The sequence below is a fragment of the Micromys minutus genome, assembly GCF_963924665.1.
Source record: "Micromys minutus genome assembly, chromosome: 1".
Lineage (NCBI taxonomy): Eukaryota > Metazoa > Chordata > Mammalia > Rodentia > Muridae > Micromys > Micromys minutus.
In genome coordinates this window covers 17,606,841-17,627,784 of record NC_137969.1, presented here as the reverse complement: position 1 = coordinate 17,627,784, position 20,944 = coordinate 17,606,841, and the positions used below count along the sequence as shown (strand labels likewise).

The 20,944-nt window shown below is 43.5% G+C and overlaps 1 protein-coding gene across 1 annotated transcript in view; it reads right to left on the bottom strand.

Moving 5' to 3' along the window:
• PROM1 (prominin 1) overlaps nt 1-20,944 on the bottom strand; it is a 94,994-nt gene that overhangs the window by 48,917 nt on the left and 25,133 nt on the right. Inside the window, exons 3-5 of the mRNA XM_080908064.1 lie at nt 13,798-13,853; nt 9,516-9,542; nt 7,022-7,227 (exon numbers count right to left, since the gene is read on the bottom strand). Coding sequence (XP_080764190.1) covers nt 7,022-7,227; nt 9,516-9,542; nt 13,798-13,853 — 289 coding nt within the window. The remainder of the gene's footprint in view (nt 1-7,021; nt 7,228-9,515; nt 9,543-13,797; nt 13,854-20,944) is intronic.

The following is a 20,944-nucleotide window of genomic DNA, read 5'->3' as shown; positions in this document are numbered from 1 at the left end:
GCTAGAGACAATCGAAATCATGTTATCAATAACTTTAACAAAATCTTCACTAAACAGAGCTCTGCACACCAACTCAGGAACTTTCCAAGCACATTTTCAGTATAAATGTTTATGTTTAGGTTAAAAATGACAAGTCCTGGGGCTGGAGAGATGGCTCAGCAGTTAGCAAGGATGCTTTTTCAGAAGACCCATGTTCAAATGCCAGCACCCACATGGTCACTCTGTAATTCCTGTTTCTGAGGATCTGGCCTTTGCAGGCACCAGGCATGTAGAAAGTGAACAGAAATACATACATGCAATATAAAATACCCAAAAGTGATAGCAATAACAGTAATAATAATTTTTAAAACAACACGTCCAAAAGCCCTCGTGGTCAAACAGAAAGCACGAGAGGAAAAGGGGTGGCCTGAAACCTGGAAGATGTCAGGTGGCTGGCAGAACATTTTCTCTGTAGTTCTCCACAGGGTCACCAAAAAGGAACGTCCCAGCATCTTCAAACACCTGTAACCTGAGTCCTTACGTGAAACCTCCCAATGTATAAACACCAGCGACTGATAAAAACTTTACTACATTAACCGATGCTCGTTTCCAAGTATGATCTCTAATTTAAACGTGTCAATTAAACAAAGTAGAAAATGAAGGATTCCATTTGCAGTCGATTTAGACACTCCCCGTCATTCATTTTATTTTAACGAAGACGTTAGAGCCACATAAACGAATGTTTCTGCCCTTTAACAGTTGCCAGCCAATGATGAGGGCACAAAGACACTGAGAAAAAAATGGCCCAAGGTAAACAAGCCATAAAATATCAGTGACCTCCTGTCTTAGTCAGGGTTTCTATTCCTGCACAAACATCATGACCAAGAAGCAAGTTGGGGAGGAAAGGGATTTATTCAGCTTACACTTCCACATTGCTGTTCATCACCAGAGGAAGTCAGGACTGGAATTCAAGAGGGCCAGGAAGCAGGAGCTGATGCAGAGGCCGTGGAAGGATGTCACTTACTGGCTTGCTTCCCCTGGCTTGCTCTGCCTGCTTTCTTATAGAACCCAGGTCTACCAGCCCAGGGATGGCACCAGAAAATACCTTACAGATGGATCTCATTGGAGGCATTTCCTCAACTGAGGCTCCTTTCTCTGTGATAACTCCAGCTTGTGTCAAGTTGACACAAAACCATCCAGTACACCTCCCATCTGTTGAACCGGGCATACTCTTCTTAAACTATCAAATATATGCTTTGGTATGGTATAGTAAAATGTCTTCAGTTCTTAAAGCAGAAGACAGGAACATTTATTCACAGGATAAACGGTATTATAAATTGTTTGTACACTGTGAAAAATAATCTCCTCACATACTTACAAATAAAGACTTAAGAGCTTTTATAAACTAAATCTTTAGAAAATGAAGCAATTTTTCCCTATCTACGGCCTTAATGAAATTAGCCAGCAAAAAGCCAAATAAACACCTTTATCGAGCAGCAACTGGTCTCTTCCTTCTTAAAGTTATTTATTTAAAAATTTAACAACCAGATCTCTTGTTCCCATTAACAAAGACTCAAGATGTTCTGGCAGGATATAGTTTGATCTGTTTTTCTGAGAACCCTCTGCCCTCCAAGGCAGGGAGTGGTAAGCATATCCTATACTTTAGAAGCTTTCCTTCTCCAGGGTAATCGTCACCAAAGCTGACATATGATGATATCCAGAAACCTCGAAAAACTCAAGGCAGGGATGGGTTTAGGCTTTCTATATTCGTCTTTACTTCTACTTACGTATAAGCTTGCATGTCTGTGTGTGGGTGCGTGCAATTGAGTTCAGTGCTCACAGAGGCCAGGAAAGGGGGAGTTACAGGTGGTTGGGAGCTGCCCTGTGTGAGTGCTTCAAGCTCAGCTTGTGTCCTCTGCAAGAGCAGCAAGCACTTTCAAGCACTAAGCTATCTTTCCAACCTGTTTTTCACTTCCATTATCTTTGGGACACTCTAACAAATGTAGCTGGTGACAGGAAAGACAAGCTATTTTTTTTCCTGAGGAAGATACATCAGTTGAATCAGCCACAGAAGCAGGAATGAAATCCTCTGCAGACAGACAGACTGCAGAAACACGTGGCCAGGTCCCAAGGTTCTCACATTCTATAGCTGCCTTAGGGAAGGCTCAGAGAAAGCATGACCTCACGTGCTTCCCTACACACCGGGTAATCTTCCTCTTAACATATACGACCTTGTCACAAACAAAACAATGAGAGACTGAAAAGAATCCTTGAAATAAAAAGATATAAACTGGGGCTGGAGAGATGGCTCAGCAGTTAAGAGCACTGATTGCTCTTCCAGAGGTCCTGAGTTCAAATCCCAGCATCCACATGGTGGCTCGCAACCATCTGTAATGGAGTCTGATGCCCTCTTCTGGTGTGTCTGAAGACAGCGACAGTGTACCCATGTACATGAAATAAATAAATCTTAAAAAAAAAAAAAAAGAAAGAAAAGTTATAAAGTTAACAAGCAAAGTGGTCAAGATTTAAGAGTCAAACCAGCTGTACTGAATTGTATGATTCAGAATGAGTGAATGGAGCTGAGTCGGATGAACACATTCAGGGTTAGTGGAAGTAAAACTTATGTTAATCATAGCAAACATATTTCTCAATTGTATGCAACATCTGCTGAAGCAGAAGCTAAAAGAGTTTGCCTTTGTCAACATGGCCTCTGTCTGCCTTCACTCCAACATGGCCTCTGTCTGCCTCCTCTCCAACATGGCCTCTGTCTGCCTCCTCTCCAACATGGCCTCCGTCTGCCTTCACTCCAACATGGCCTCTGTCTGCCTCTTCTCCAACATGGCCTCTGTCTGCCTCCTCTCCAACATGGCCTCTGTCTGCCTCCTCTCCAACATGGCCTCTGTCTGCCTCCTCTCCAACATGACCTCTGTCTGCCTTCACTTCAACATGGCCTCTGTCTGCCTCCTCTCCAACATGGCCTCTGTCTGCCTCTTCTCCAACATGGCCTCTGTCTGCCTCCTCTCCAACATGACCTCCGTCTGCCTTCACTCCAGCATGGCCTCTGTCTGCCTCCTCTCCAACATGGCCTCCCTCTTCCTCCTCTCCTTTCACTCAGTCCTTTGATTTTAGTGACAGGATTCCTTTTCCATTTTCATTCTCTTTCACTTTCAAAAATACAGAGCCATTTCCTCTTCTAGACCCTAATCGAAGCTCTCCTAATTACTTGCAAACAATATTTAGCAATTTTTCAATCATGATGAAAACTGGTAGGGGTTTCAAACAGGAGACACCAAAATAGCTATAGTAAATCGAGACTTTTGAGGGAAGAAGTTTACAATTCTTGTCAGAATTTAAAGAAGAAGAAGAAGAAGAAGAAGAAGAAGAAGAAGAAGAAGAAGAAGAAGAAGAAGAAGAAGAAGAAGAAGAAGAAGAAGAAGAAGAAGAAAAAGAAAAAGAAGAAAAAGAAGAAAGACATCTACTAGTCTTATTTAATCCTATAACACTTTACACATAAGTTTAATTTACAACATAAAATCAAATTAGTTCTATATTTGTCACACACTCGAACAGTAGTAGATCAACTCTGACTTAATTATATTAAAACCTAAAATTATGAATTGAAAACAAATGTTTTATTTGGATTAGAAAAGACATAAGTAAATGTGTAAGAAAATAGAAAATGAACGGGTTTTTTTTAAAAAAACAATTTTCCGAACTAATATATACTTTAAAAGCCTATCAAAATGTGTTTGATGGGTCTGCATCTCAGGAATAAAGATAGGTGAGCTATATGTAACTATGTAAATGGAAGCTAGGTTTATATCTTACTTTGTAGCTTGATTGTTTATGTATTTTGGTATTTTAATCACAGTAAATACTTCATCAATTCACAATAAGGTGACTCATAATTTATAGAATGGCAAACAAAAGTCTAATTTAAAAGAGGACTCCAATATAGAAAACATGTTTTTTTTTTAAAATGGAAATCTTGTTATACATATGTAAGTATTTATTAAGGTTGACATAAATAAATCTGTATAATAAAGACTCTTCATGGTATTTTGACATGGATTCTCACAAGGCAAATATGATTAGTTTTGGGGGGACTGGAAAGATGGCTTCAGTTAAGCACACTGGCTACCCTTCCAGAGAATCCATTCTCAAATCCCATTGCCCACATAAAGGCTCACACCATTTGTAACCCCAGTCCCAAGGGATCCAATACCCTCTTCTGGACTTTGGGGGTACTAGTCATGAACCATATATGGTACACAGACATACATGCAGATAAAATATTCATATACACAAGACAATGTATTTTTAAAGAAATAACAAGCTTGCCAAGTAGTGAACTATCTTAAGAGAGTCAGTGAGTTCAAATGTAGCCTCCTGATCTGAGCCTAGTTCTTAATGTCTAGGGTGTATGGATGAAAAACATACAGGCCAAGTCTATGGGTGTGGGAAGCCCGTTCCCCCAGCTTCTTGGAAACACTAGGGAACCCCTGTGGCCTCTGAGGGGGTCTCACATTCCTTTGCAAACTACCCCTCCCCTCTCAGTGCTGTCCTGCTGTGTCTGCATTCCTGAGAAGGCTTCAAAGGAGGAGAGAGAGACAGACACTCCAGGAATTATCAGTGGAATAGTTGTTTGCAAGCGACCAGCAGGCATGCAGACCAAGAAAGCCAAAGATGGAGAAGAGATAGCCATGCTTTGGCTTCAAGTGAGAAGGGAAGGGAAGGACGAACCAGAAGTGCAGGACATTAAGGGCACATGTAGCTGGGTGCTGTTGGTACACATATCAATACTTGGTTAAAATCTACACTTCTACGGTTTCCTGCTTTTGCTGGTGATGGGAGTCTGTTGTTCATGTTTAAATCAGTTCAATAGGTAGCCCAAGCCTGAGCAGTAACTCAGGGGCCAAGCAGCCCAGCTCCTTCCAGGTTCTAGGCCAACCTCCAATCTCTTTCCCAGGGGCGCTGCCAATCACTTCATATATACTTTTTTTCAAATATAAAAAGCTGTTTTGCCAAGTGTGGTGGCACAGGAGGCAGAGGCTGGTGGGTTTCTGTGAGTTTGAGGCCAGCCTGCTCTACACAGTGAGTTCCGAGATAGCCAGGCTATGCAGAGAAACACTGTTTGAAAAGCAAACAAAGGAACCAAGTGTTTGTGCTCTTCCTTGTGGTACCAGATCTGCAGGTTCCTTTTTCTTGTCGTCTTTCTTGGCGACAGATCTAGATCTGTGGAATCTTTGGTGGGTGTATCTGTAAGCCATTGCTTCTTGGCCAAGCCTTTAACGATGACAACCCCGCTTAAGTACTTTCCTCTGGGTTTGGACCCAGAACCTCCATTGTAGGGCTTAACTGCTTAAAGTCCCAGTTAGAATGGTTAGGCTTAAAAGCGTCTTCCAGCTGCTGAGCAAATGCTAGAAGAGTGCTCACCGTTGAGTCTTGTTTTGACTGTACATGTACACAGTTCAGGTTCAGCACTATACACGTAACACACCATCTTAAAGTGTGGGAAATACTGAGCTCAGGCAAGATGGCTCAGTGGGTAAAAGGACTTACTGCCAAGCTTGATGATCCTAGTTTGACCCCCAGGGTAGGCATGATGAAATTAGAGAAGAGACCCTCAGGAGTTGCCCTCTGACCTTTCTGTGTATGCACCCTCCAACCCCACACTCGGGAGCACACACATTCACAGCACACACGATAAAGTAAAATTCGAATTAAAAAAAAAATCTTCTACAAGCATGGAAGAACTGTGGAACAATAAGGGGGCCAGAGGTTTGGGGGGCAATCTTCAGCTGAGGAATAGACGTAGATCCAACAAAATAGCCCCGTCTTAAAGGCATGTACGTTTCTGATCTACCACCGGCTGAGAATTACATACATATGAACATCCTGCCTTATGAAGGAATTCTAGGCTTGGCAAATGACAAATTCTAGAAGGGTAGGTTTCAAAGTGACTAGGAAGTTCTTTATGTTCAGCAGTCTTTACAAATTTACAGGGTTCAGGGACTTGTCACTAGCAAACAGAGGCTCTCCTTCCTGTTTCTGCTGTGAGCTTCAGCCATTAAGTCTGCCTAGGGATGGGGACCTGGCTCAGTGGGTAAAAAGTGCTTGCCACACAAGCAGGAAGACTTGAACTCAAATCCTAGAAGCCCCACATAAAGGCTTGACATTGGTATGGCAAACATCTGTAATCTCAGCACACCTATGGAGGTATGGGAGGTAGAGACAGGAGAACCTCTCAAAGCCTGTAGCCAGCTAGCCTAGAGTTCTCAGGGAAAAGGCAACCAAGAGGCCGTGTCTGAAGCAAAGTGGAAGATGAGGGCCTACATCCAAGGTTGTCCTGTGAGCTCATATAGGCCATGGCATATGCATACCTGAATTCACTCATTCCTATGTTCCCATAACACACACACACACACACACACACACACACACACACACACACAAACACACACACACACACACACACAATTTATCAGGACATCTATGTGAGGAAAAACTTCCAAAAGGACCACTCACCAGAGTAAGGCGGGGCAATTTCCAGACTATGCTATTATCTAGTGACAATGGCACCTTTGTGAGTCACTTCCGCTCTTCCTTTCTGTTTTTCTTTACTTTAAACTCACGGTTTTATCTGGGTGTGCAGGGGGGAGGGGGCTGCAATCCCAGGACTTAGAAGCCAAAGTAGGCATTATTAGATATTTTGTTCAAGCCCAGCCAGGACTTCTATAGTGGGATCCTGTCTCCCAAAAAAGAAAAAAGGTCTGGGTGTAGTAATGTATGCCTTTAATTCCAACACTTGGCGTGGCAGATGCAGCCGGATCTCTGTGAGTTCAAGACCAGACTGGTGTATATAGGGAGTTCCAGGATAGCCAGGTCTACATTGTGAACTCTGGACAGAAGAAAATGAAAGACGAAGGAAGAGATGCAGGAGGAGGAGAAGAAGGAGGAGAAAATAAACTCAGGAATAAAAACAGACATTCCCCCATCTCTCTACAACACCTTAACAGCCACGGTCCAAGTCTTGACTTGCCTCATGAGCAGACAAATCACCAAGAGGGAGATGGCTAGGCATTTCCTCTGGCACGGTTCATTCTGCTTCTGCCGCTGGTGCATCTCCCCACCGCACTTGTTACAGCAACGGCACATACAGAAGAAACAGCCCACCAGGGGCATGAGGGTGACGAACAGCAGCCCCAGGATGGCACAGATGAGAACTCCGATTTCATAGACAGCAACCTGCAATGCAAAGAAAAGGCACAGTGCATGTCAGGAGAAGCAGGCGTACATTCCATAGGGGCTTCCTGTGGTCAAGCACCCCCGTGTGCACTCATTTCAAAAGCTCTCTGCTTTTCATTTAGAAGCTCTCCGCTGAAGGAAGTGGAGGACTGAATTACCAGAATGCTGGCCAAGAGTTTAATATTCCTTTTCACTGCCTGGAAGTTAACCTAAGAGCAAGGTCAAGTGGGAAATGGTTACTTTGGATTCCAAGGACTTTTTGTTTTCCAGATGACTTTAAAATTTAAAAAAACAAACAAACAAAAAAAATCTCTGCTTCAAGAGGAAGGGCCTAGGCAATCACCAGGAGCTAGCAAGTGGAGCTGACTATGCCATGGAAGAGGCAGATCTGTGGAGTACGGGCCGTGGCAGCCTGCGTCCACACTGGTCCTGAGTTCCCAGGATCCAGCACGACTCCCACATACAATCATCAGGCAGACCTTAGTATATTTTCATTCTCCTTGTTAGCTGGGAACTGGAGTTCATGGAACAATGTCCCGGAAGACGAAATAATCTTTCCTTCTGGTCCATGCACAAAGTCGCTCAAGTCTCTCACGTCCGCTCGCTCCCTGATGCTTTTGTTTGTTCTTGACACAAAGTTCCCTGCAACCCAGTTTGGTCTCAGTGGTAAAGAATGATCTCCCTGACTCCACCTCCTGGATGCTTCCATCACAGGATGTATGTCTTCATGCCTAGCATATGTAGTACTGAGGATGGAACTCAGAAATTCATGAAAGCTAGACAAATAGAATGGCAGAAGAAAAAAAAATCATAGGATGACATTTGATGACTCATAATCAAGCAAGACAGCAATGGATGTCAGGGGCGCTAAAGTGAAGAGTCGGACAAGACTTGAGCCTTACTCCTTTAGGTGTGTGCTGAGCTCTGATCTCACAGACAACTTCCTGCCTAACCAACTCACTTTATCTTTCCACAGGTGAATGGTGTCTGGTTTTCTGTTTTTTCATTGTCATGAGTGAGGCCATCAAAGAGAGCTCAAGGCCACCACTCCCTTAGCCTGTCCACACTGGAATACTGCAGTGACGAAAACAGTGACCTTGGTCCTGAAGTCTGCAGCGCTAAAACGCATCTCCTGATGCAGGGATGTGATCACGAGGTGCACCCTCTGTCCACCTGTCGTGAGCAACCACCCACCAGTGTGCCGTCCCCTACCCCACTGTCTCTGTCATCACTCCTGAATGTCCAGCAGAATAGGTGGCAAGCCTCTCATCCTCAGCTAGCCGTCTCTCCTCCACTGCCTGCTTTGCCTCGGGGCCTGTCTTTTGGCTTAAGGGCCTGATGTACAGACAGAAGCCCTACTGGGTGGACAACCCTGCCAGAGTGAATGTGACACCTTGGTAAAGAGCACTAAAAGTGAAATCGGCTACGTCCTCTGGGAGCGCCTGGTTCCCTACACTGGAAAAATATCCATTAACGTGAGGAGCCTCATAGGCACGAGGGAATGAGCGGTCACAAACTCAAAGTGAAAGCAACTGCTCTGAGTCAAGAGCAGGTAGCTAATAGGCAAGTGCTCATGTGTGAGTCGGGGTGCGGCTGATACTAGAATATTGTCCACTGTTAAAGTGAAAATGCAAAAAAAAAAAAAAAAAAAAAAAAAAAACCAAGGGCAGCTGCTGAGTTCATTAGAGGGTGTGTGTGTGTGTGTGTGTGTGTGTGTGTGTGTGTAGCATCTTTCTCCTATCTATAAACACCCATATTATACTGACTCTTTAGCATTTCCTTGAGAACAAATATCATTGGCCAACTAAGATACCAACCCATGACTCCAAATTCTCACATACTCACAGGTTTTGCTCCCATTTCTTAGCAAACAAAATTATTTAATATTTCAAAAGGATTTTTCAATATTTTCTGAACCACAGGAGACAATAAACTCAAACCCAGGAAAGAAGATATATTAAAGTGTTTATAGTGCATTAGTTTTAACTTTGACAGCAACAAAAAAGTTTATAAGTGATATCCAATCCTCCCAATGTGACCAGCTAAGTATCAGACAGCATCAGGAATGAGATTGTTTGACTTTCCTTTCTCTTTCTCCCACCCTGCCATTGTGAAGAATTGGACTTAGGGCCTCACACACCATAGAGCTGATACAGACAAAAGAAACTGAAACAGTAACACAGGGGAAAATGCCGGAAGTAACAACAGAGACAACACTAGCCATTGACCTACGACAAACACGGACACAGGACACGGGACATGGGACAGATAGCAAGCACACGATTTACCTTCAAAGCCAACACTATGCTTTCTGGCTGTGGGAATCAAAGCAGTTGAGGAGTTTGTGTGGAGCAAAGGCAGCGTGCATCAAAATAAAACAGAAAAGTCACGTGAGTCATTCACCATAACCATACATAGCCCACACTGTAAAATGTCAAGGAGGAGCGAGCCACACAGGACAGAATAGAAATTCTTGAGTGCGTATTGAGAATCAATGTTTCGGAGTCGAGTTCCCAGAATTTACCTTTGGGTCTTTGAAAGGTTCAAAGTGAGCATGATCATCGGTTAGGGAAGAAAGGAATCACAGGGCAGTTATAGATGCTAACGTGCTTGCTGTATGACCTTCATGAGGCAGTAGCAAGGGCTGCCTATAGTCCAAGAACCAAAGGCAACTCTTCCAAAGGTGCCCCCCTCTGAAATGAAATCTGGAAGTGTCCTTCCCTTGTTTAGCAGCATCAACTGAAGTTCCACCATTTCTAAAGATTTAAAGATTTATTTATTTATTATATATGAGCACACTGTAGCCATTGTCAGACATACCAGAAGAGGGCATCAGATCTCATTACAGATGGTTGGGAGCCACCATGTGGTTGCTAGGATTTGAACTCAGGACTCTGGAAGAGCAGTCAGTGCTCTTAACCTCTGAGCCATCTCTCCAGCCCCAGTTCCACCATTTCTAATGCAAACTTCCCATCATGGACCTTTACCTGCCAATCCTGGCTTCACCTCCTCATTTTTCTTGGCCGCTCTAAGTTGGCTATGGCTGTTCTGGCAAATCATTTTTCCTCTTCCCTTCTTACTCTGACTTCCTAGGTTACCTCCCTACTCAGCTCATCCATCCCTCACTGGATGAAGCTCAGGTCTCAGAAGAGATGCTGCCTCCTCCAAAGTCTGGGCACTGTATCTCTTCTTTCATATGACCTGGTATCCGTGAACTTGCCATAAGAGGTAACGTTCTCACTTAGAAGACCTGGCTACCATCTCCTGTCCTACTAACTGCAAAAGAGCAAACCCTACAGGCAATATTAACCCAGCCAAAACTAAGTCAAATAACTGATGTGCTAAGAGGATTAAAGCCACAACCCAAGACCAGAGATTCCTCAGCAAGGTCCAGAGATGAAGACCAGTCAGGAAGATGAAACAAACCACAGCGAGGAGAGGAAAAACAGAGCAGATTCAGTGTATTTTTCTATAAGCTAAGTTTGCTCAATTTATAAGACTATCCCTTTTGGTCACCTGTGTGAGGGGGAAGTTGCCTCTGGTGTTTTTTTGGTTTTTTTTTTTTTTTTTTTTTTTTTTTAGGTTTATTTTATGCATATGAGTATTCTATCTGCATGTACACTTACATGCTACAAGAGAGCATCAGATCCCATTACAGATGGTTGGGAGCCACCATGTGGTTGCTGAGAATTGAACTCAGGACCTCTGGAAGAGTAGCCAGTGCTCTTAACCACTGAGCCATCTCTCCAGACATGCTATTGTTGCTTCTAAATGCCCTCTGGAGCAAAGTAAACCAAGGTGGCTGTGTCATTCTCTATGTCACTGTTTCAAAGTTTTCTGGTTTGGACATTTTACTGTGTGCAAGCTGTTTCTTACCTGGGGCAGATCCTCAAACCTTTGAAAGAGCAATGCTTGTGATTCTAATAGTTTTTTAACCGAAACACTGGAAATGTTGAGTTCTGGGGACATTTCAGATATACATGTTCCCAACGGTCACCTTGACATGTCCCATTCTGTCTCCCTGGGTGAGTCCACAAACTTGACTCCCACATCTATAACCCTAAGGACCTCCCAGTGTAATTAATTTCCAGGCTCCTCTTCCCTTATAGTACATGAGTCCAGGTTTGGGGAAGGCCACATATTTATTTCAGGGAAGCTCTTATGAATATTACAACTGAGTAATTTGGGGCAATCTGTCCTCACCTGGTATTGTAGCTGATCATACAGGATCTAAAACGGTCACTCTACTTATAAAGTTTAACAAAATGCTAATTCTTTTGTAATTTCTTCAACCCAACAGTCACCGTGCCTGGTGTATTTGGCACGGTACAATAAACACCTGCATAGCCTTGGGTGGGTGAATTTTCACTGATCTCTTTCCAAATGAGTTGTCACACAGGATAAATTTATTTCTGTTTCACACAGCAGTTAAAATTGGGATTCTACACCTTGGTGTCCTATGTTTCTCTATTCAGTTGCCTATTATGACCATTTAGGGATCTTTTCAAAATACCGGTAACCAGCCCTAAAGAACAATACCAAAACCTTTAGGGAACATCCACAGTATCGCTACCAATGCCATGCTGAGTCTTGGTTCCCTCATGGGCAGAATAAGCAGAAAATATACCTGATGGGACTTTTGCAAGAACTAGGAAGGAAATGGCAGCCGGAGACATAATGGTTACTCTGCTAACTGTACTTTATCGTGTTTGGGATGAGCTGGTTCTCTTGAAGGTTATGGGCTCAAGTTTATTGCAGACAGTAAAACCCAATAATTCCTGCAGTGAACTCTCTTTTAAATACCCTCAAAGATCCCTGGAGTGTGCTTTCCTCATTAAAACGGGATCTAAATTCAGACTAGCAGTGTGCCTTCTCCCTCTGAAGGGGTGTTGAGTAGGTAGCTGGACCACTTCCAGGCCCCCGCACCATCTTGGAGTCTCTAGACAGGGATCCGACTGAGGTGATGTTCCCTTTCTTAGCCAACCCCAGAAAAGCCCTTGTCACTTGGGTTATCGGATTAGTCGGGCGTGCTAGTGTGTTCCAGATACATGGAACAGCCATTGTATTTTGCCCGGGGTTAGGAGCCAGTCTAGACAATGCTTTGGTGATAAGATGAAGCAAGAGCATTGAAGGCAGACAAATGCTCTTTAGAGTCCTAGGAGGGTAGTGGGCAGAAGGCAATGTGGTTCCTTCTTCAACAGTTCCAAAGTTGGCCTTGTTGCTGGATGAAATGGTTTGCACAGCAGTTTCCCTCTTTGGTTTTTATAGTCACCCTTCTCCTGTATCACCTATCACAGACCGAAGCTGAGATGAAGTCGTTTCTAACCACAAAGCCTGGACTCATTAGCCATTGGGGCAGTAGGTATTGGAATTCAGACCTGCACTGCCTATGTCTTCGTTTCCATGGACACCATCCTCAGAGCAGAACATCGAAGAACAACATGTCCTACTTACTTTTCTGGGGGCTGAGAGTATGACAAGCACATTTCCCTGTTTTTTTAACACCCTACATTCAACACACAAAGATCTGTGTGTTTTCAGGGTTTTCCACTCACAACTAACCGAAATCAACGGAACTTTCTTTGCTTTGGGTCCTAGAAGTAAATGGAGAGGATCAACCAATGCAGCCTGGTGGGCTGGGCAGAGATCAGCAAGATCTTTTAAAGCTCTCTGAAAATCCTGGCCACTCACCTCCTATTATCTGGCCTGGGTCATTTTTCTTCCTCTCTGGACCAACTGTTCACCTTTTCCACGCCTGACCTCTACTCACCTGGTCCCCAGCAGTCCCAGAACACCCCCAGTCCTCTCTACTTCTGCCGGAGTCAATACTTGTGGTAAGGGCTTCTGTTCAGAGTCACTCGCTTTCCTCTGTTCCTCTGTGTGCTGCTTCATACCTATGGGTTTCCTTGTCACCCTTTGCTCTGGAACCATAAGGTCCGGCCTCCTGTTTGTCCAAGAACAACCTTGCTCATCTCTGACATTCCTCCAGTTCCAACCAAGTGTGCCCACTGAAGCAGCTGTTCCACAAACCCAGCAGTGAACCCAGGTGAGAGGCTGCTGTGCAGCAAACTGTTCCGGAAGACAACCTCCCCTGTCAGCAGCAAACTGTTCCGGAAGACAACCTCCCCTGTCAGCAGCAAACTGTTCCGGAAGACAACCTCCCCTGTCAGCAGCAAACTGTTCCGGAAGACAACCTCCCCTGTCAGCAGCAAACTGTTCCGGAAGACAACCTCCCCTGTCACTGCTTCTCGCTTCTAAGAATTATCACGCATTTCTGCAAAGAGTTTCCCTCCCTTAGCTAAAACACAACCACAATTTAGTATTTCTTCTCAGGAAAGTTAAGAATGACACAGAACTTGTTTCTCTTGAACAGCAAATTTGGACATTTCTGCTGCCACAAAAAATGAGATTTATAAAATATGACAATATCCCATAAAAATCCTGAGTCAAAAAAGTTACCAAATTACAGGTAAAAGAGAGAAAAAAAAATGGTTGTTTAAAGGCCTGTGTTCACACCAAACATGATCTTTCTCCTATTTGCTGCTCTTAATAACAAAAAGAAAAATTTACCTCCTTGGAATCAACTGAGATGTCAAAATTCTTCTGCATGAGTCTTTTGATCAAATCTGTAAAGAAAAAAAAAATCACAAAATAAAAAAAAATTTTTTCAGTAAAAGTATACAATACATATACATAAGGTCTACTAGGTACTTATAAATTCTTTGGGTAGACATAGTATCCTGGTAATAGTAGTCCTTTCTCTGAGTTAGGTAAGAAATTAAGCTAATGAGCTTACTTAACAAGAGAATTGCTAATTTTTTTTTAACACTTATTGGAGCACGCTCCCAAATTAGCATGGATGAGAAGTAAATATTCCCCACAATATTTCAGTTTTCATACACTGCTTAGAGACAGGAGGAAGGAGTTCTCACGTTAATAGCTCCTGGTTGGCTTTTAAAACTTATTTGTAAATATTGCCAAGGTAGGGAATAAGTTGTATTCGTGGATGGTTCAGCAGGTAAAGGGCATTTGCCACCCACAAGTGAGCCAAATGTCATCTCCAGAGCAAAGAGAGAAAGATCCCTGTAAGTTGTCCTCTGACCTCCTCTGTGTGCTCCTGATGTGCTGGGGACAGCATACCATGGCAGGGACTGCCAGCAGCAAGCTGGACAGAGACATCTCAGTAGCCGCCAGCAGCTCTTTGTAAAAAAGTTGTTCCCACTTCTCCCAACCGTAGCCCTGGACAACGGCTGTGTAGATTTCATTTGTGCGTGACTGCTTTTCAGTTGGCCTTGGTGTGCATAATTATTCTATTATATCTGACTTTTCTATTTCTTTCTCCTTCTGCTCTGGTGGATTCTGTGAAACTAGATGTTCCTTGATGTAATGATTCTTAAACAATTAAAAACTGAAGCACAAAACAGCACAGCACAGTATTAATGGCCCAGGTGCATGCTGTGTGCTCTCATCTTGGAAACAATGTAACAACTACACAGTGGTCGTTCCAGATTAATGCTCAACTTGCAAAGAAAGTTTGAAGAAGTTATTAGAAAATGAATTAGAGCCAACATTGGGACCCCAGAAGAGAAAAAAGTTATTGAAGTTATGAAATTAGTTTTGCATAACATTTGAGTGGTTCCTGGATAAGAAAGCATAGAATGCATGAAGTTATATACTACTAAAACGAAGTCAAAGTACTGGGATTCTTAGGAGAGCCACTGTGTGCAATGTAAGAACAGAAAGGTGGAGGAACTACTGAGTTAAGGGTTAACTTGATTCTTTCTGGCCACTGCCTGGCAGATTTGCCCATGTCATTTATCATTAGAGCTTCACAGGAGAATGCAAGTAGCTTACTTAATGCTCCCACATACATCCTACAAGTCACTCCCCTGTGTACAATGGGAAGGAGACTCCCAAGACATTTAACATGACACTAACGCTTTTATCAGCTCTACAGTTCCTATTCATATAGTTCTCAAAATTCTCCCTATATTTACAGTTTTAATTCAAATGAAGCATTTTGGAAGGGTACTACCCACATTCTGTCCCTTAGGGCACCACATCAGGAGGCCTAAAGGTAAAATTAAGTTTGATATTTGCTTAAAACGGGAAGGTTTTATTTTTTACATTTTCAATCACTGTGTGTGTGTGTGTGTGTGTGTGTGTGTGTGTGTAATTCCCATTAAACATTTTTGAGAATAAGGTTGGATCATGTCATTGAATGAGTGAGAAACTTAGGCAGAGAGGTGAACAGGGTCAGCAGTTAAAGGAATCTGTAAACCAAGAGCCAGAGCTAAAACCCAAATCTGTCCCCTCCCAGCCTCAGGCTCTGACCAATTGTGAACAGACACTTGACAATACAATAGTTACCTTAGACTGAAAAGCTCAGAAAACTGTCTGTCTGTCTGTCTGTCTGTCTGTCTGTCTGTCTGTCTGTAACCCTGGACACCTGCTGCAGCCATCACCACCTGACCAGCTCTGGGAAATTAAACCCGTGTCTGTTGCCTTCCCAGATGCTGTGCCCATGTCACACACGTGACTCAGAGTAATCCCACCAGGTAAATTATCACTTCCTTTTTCTCAGATGAAACTGAAACACAGGATGCCAGTGAATGGTCTGCATCCTTCCACATGTGCTGGGTGGTAAAATATGACTTTACATGTACAGGAGCCAGAATTTTAACCAGATTTTGTCAGAAGTTAGATCACGTTATTTTGTTTTCAGCTTGCAGTTGAACTGAATATGGAAGAATATGCCAATACAATTATTTTAAAAATTAAAAACCTAAAGTATTTTTTCACATGACCAGGAAGTATGTATAGACCTCACTCTTCTCCCACCATGACACTCTGTCTCTAGGAGGCCTTCCAAGCCTGTGCTGCATATAACAAAATGAATTTACTTGATCCACATACAGTCCCACAGTTCTATCATTAAGATCATGTGGTCTCCGGTGCAGATCAAATACGTAACCAGAACCATATGTTTTTCAAAGATCCTCCAGACAATTTTTTTTTCTCCATGAAGAGCAGAAACAAATGCTGGAAGTAGAATTATCCTCTCCAGGGATGTTGTAGAAGAGGATGCACAAGTGGGAATCCATGGGACACTCGCAGGAGTCCTTAACGTCCTCAACCTGGACTCACCACGGGCTGTCATACTGGAGCCCCAGACAGCAACGGGAAAGAGGAGCCAACCCCCCTGCAGCTCCTTCATAAATTACAGAGGCCTCTCAGTCCTTTGTGCTTATCTGAGAGGTAGCCCTGTTCAGGATTCCTAGCTCCAGAAGACAGCAGAAACCTTCCCGAGGCCTCTGCAACTTCATAGATTCCCTTAAGAAGGCAGAAATGACTGAAACATAGCCCAGTAACAACCTGGCTTGGGTCAGACAGCATGCAGTGTGGCTCCGGGAACAGTGAATTGAATTGGTGTGAACACATGGTTGGCAGAAGCTAAAAGCACCAGATTCGTCCCAGATGACTTCACAAACAAAACTTCCTCTGTAGCTATTTCTCTTCGTTATTCATTCGCACTGGCTGGTTTTCTGTCAACCTGACATAAGCTGGAGTCATCTGAGATGAAGGAAGCTCAGTTGACAAGATGCCCCCATCAGATCTGGCTGTAGACAAGCAAGACTATAGGACATTTTCTTAATTAGTGATTGATGAGAGTCCAGCCTCTTGTGGGGCTAGGTACCACTTCTGGGCTAATGATTCTGGATTCTGCAAAAAAACGTGCTAGCTCAGCAAGCCATGGGGAGCAAGACAGTAAGCAGCACTCTTCTGTGGCCTCTGTATCGGCTTCTGCCTCTGGGTTCTTGGCTACTTTGAGTTCCTGCCTTGGTTTCCCCTCTATGCACTGTAATCAGGATATGTAAGCCAAATAAACCCTTTTCTTAACTTGCTTTCAATCGTGGTGTCTTATTGCAGCAAGAGTAACCCTGAGGTGTTTGTCCAGAGAGCAAGTAAGCATCTTGGGTGTGTAGTAAAAAAAGCCAGTGTGCATGGAGAAACACTCTGACCAGTGAAAGAAAAAGAATTAAATGCTACAAGGAAAATAACCAAGAGTTGTTGTTGATGCATCCCCGTTCTCCTGTTCTGTCCCCACTGGTCAAACTGCTTTAAACTCAGGACCACAGGCATCGCTGCACTCCACTGAGTTTTAAAGAAGAGGGAAGAGGCACACTCTGACCAATTTGACTCTGAACGTAGAAGTGGAAGCAAACACTTGGTAAGTCTGATAAACCTGGCTTAGCTTCTAAACGTCTGAAGCATCAATCTCTTTATTAAAAAGCAAACCAGAGGTTTAGTTAGGGATTTGATTGATCTCTATTCTGTTACCCAAAACTGCAAATTCTGCAGCAGGGATTTAGACTGGCTCACGTGAGCCATAGCGGCCATAGGAAGCAGGAGTTCAGTAGCAGACATATATATGCATCATGGTAAATGATAGCGGACGTACTTCACCTATCAGAACTGCTGGACATTGATTGACAGCCCCCACCCCGCCCCCTATTTCTCAAAAATCACACTTGACATTTCCAGCAACACATTGCCTTAGCTCTGTCATTTCCAATGGACATTTTCTCGGAAGCCTTGGAAATCAGGGCCCCTTAGCAACATCACCAATTCAACTCACTTCAGAGTTTAGTGTGGACTCCCACCCTTGCACTGCCTGAGACCTGGCTTGGCATGGAGAAATCACATTGTCAAGAGAGCCAGGAAGCTTGGTACGGTAGAAGCAGGTTGAGACCCAGACACTCGGTAGGCACACACCTGAGACTTAAGTGACTCCCCGCTCCCTGCCAGATTCCTTGCCTGGAACACATGACACAGAGGACATAAGGCCCAGAACAGAGTTCTCCATGCTAATGAGGTTCCTAGAGGGTCTGAGGGCTTAGCCAATAAGCTTTCTTCCCTAGATACTCCTCCCAGCAAAAGGTATTTAATCTCAGGTCCACCCTGAGAAGTGGGTTTGGTTAAGTATGCATCCACTTTCTGACATGAAGAGTCAGTAAAGAGTTTAGAAGTACGGACTGTCTCTTTCATCTACAACCACCATGGGGAACATGTAGATGGTCTTCACGTACACAGCCACAGCTAAATCTCCTGGGGAAGGCCTTGGGACACTTCAGCCTGCCTCCACCAAGCTAAGGACAATCACCACTGAGACAAGCCTGTGCATACACACACACACACACACACACACACACACACAGGCCTAGGCTAGATGCTATCCCACTCCATTCTCTTCCATGAGTCACAGTGGTGCTTGGATGTCCAAGACTCAGAGAACCCCTTGGCCCTGGCCTCCATTGCAGGTCGGGGGACTCCTTAGCCAGCTCAAGTGTTCCCACATCCTACACTGCATTTTCCCACCCTCAGAGGCACCAGCAACACTGGGTAAGTATAGTCAAAATCCCAAGAGGCCACTCCTAGTCTGGGTGGCTCGGACTGGGACCCACATTTAACTAATCAGACACTTCTGTATTTGTTTGAAGTAGTGAGATGTTTTTCTGTTGGGGGTTTTCATTTTGGAATTCTGACTCAGGAAGAACGTCAATTAATGTAAACACAGAACCTAGCAAGCTCTGGCCTCTAGAGAGAAGACAAGAGAGAACTACAATGAGTTACATTAGCAGTCCAAGAGCCTACCTCCTTAGGGAGGCTCTGCAGTAAGTGCTGACAACCATGCATTAGCTACCCAGGGGCTTGTGTCTGCACTGCACAAAGAACCGCACGCAGACTTGGTGTCTTAATTTCAACCCGAATTCTCCTTTAGAACGAGCCATGTGTGTTTGTAAACTGGAGTTCATAACCCATTTATTTTATGGACCACTTTGTGCATGTGACTCTTAAGGACGGAATCAGAATCCCATTAGCCTTAGCTGCCATCTGAAGGGTTAAATATTTTAGCAGAACACATGAAGTTGAATCGGTGGTTTACCCTGGCTATGCATTTGCAGATTAGGAAAATCTAGAAGGCTTATGCATGTATCGACCTGTGGGTGAGAGCTCTTAGAACCTTGAAGTGATAAGGATGAGAATCAGGTGGAAGAGAGATTTTATACCTACACTTTAAATATGGTTTTCAGTGGATGCATTCTATTTTATGATTCCATGAGTTCAGATTCCGAATGAGGATGACTTTTGAAGTCTTAGTTTTTACATTTATGCCGATCTGTTGGTGTGTCTGCACATAGCATCTTCTGGGGAAAATGAGGATTTTCTCATTTTTGTTTGGTCAGATCCCGCTGAAGGTTTCCTAGGCTCGCTTTGAATTGGCTCAGTAGTCTCAGGAGGCTTTGAACTGGGATTCTCCTGTCTCAGTTTCTCCAGCGGCTGGAACGGCTGTTCAGACCTGTGTCACACAGCATGGCTGTATTAACTCATTATACGTTTACAAATCTATGTTTGCGGGTCCTTACACTACACTCGAGTATCGCTATATTCTCTTTAGAAAATGAAAAGCTATAGTAAAAAACAAATAAGGCTTTGATCATCCCTTTGATCGGCGATGATTTAACACACAAGTTAACGCTGAGGTTTCATAGCTTAGAGCTTGAAACCTTAGAGCGTCTTACACGGATGACTTATGCAGCATCAATACATCTTGTTTCCACGATCAATGAAACTGCTCATTCCTTAGGAAAGAAAATGCTTTCTCCCCCACGTAGTCCCCAGAGCCCCAATCCGGAGCTCTGCACCAGTGCCAAGTGTGCAGTAAAACTTGCACGCCCTAGACAAAGGCCTGGAAGTGAGATCCAGGAAGCTGGCTTTTGTCTAAGTGGGGGTTCTCCTTGAGAACAACAACAATCTAGAAATAAGCATGTACTATAATGATAATAATAATAATAATAAATCATTGGGGAGGAGTTGTGAGAGGGGATGACTGGGAGGGAATCGGTGAGCAGAATGTAAAAGTGAGTAAGTAAAAACATAAAATTAAATTTAAAATAAATAAACGATTGGATTCCCAAGTGTGGACAGTTCTAGATCCATACAGGTAGACCTGTGAGTAAATGTCTTAACACTTGATGGATTTAGATAGCTGTATTTTGTTTCTCAGTTTGCATTCAATCTGGGAATATGGTATGATTTCAAGATTTTTTTAAACCAAAAACAAAAAAAACAAAACCAACAAAACAAAAAAAAAAACAAAAAACAAAAAAAACAAACAAACAAACAAACAAACAAAAAAACGCAGTAGAGCTTGAGAAACAGCAGCTCAAATACCTCAGCCTCTCCCACACCTGACCCTGCTAGCTGACAATGATGGTGTGGTCCTAAGTAAGCAAGTTTCCTGTCCCAGAGCCTTAAGTGCTCTCTGTAAAAAGAAAGCAACCAGAAGTTTCTGATCTCTCCTAAATGACAATCTTCCCTCACACCGAGTGGTCAAACTGGTGCCAGTTCCCAGTCACCAGGTGAGCTACAGAGTTCTGCTGTTGCAAACTCACAAATTAAAACAAGAAATTAAAAAGAAAACATAACCCTTTCACAGGCAAGGCCCTCGAAAGGGAAAACTAAGAACTGCCCTGCCCTTCAATGGTTATCAGAAATGATGTCTTAACAATCAGTGCACACAGGTTATAGCTGACCTCACTTCTGCTCAGGGGTAGCATGAAGCCTTACAGACCTTCTGATGAACTGCAAATCTTTCAAAACATTGAAAATGGCATTTCATGTCTGGTAACCCACCTGGGGGTAATAACATGTG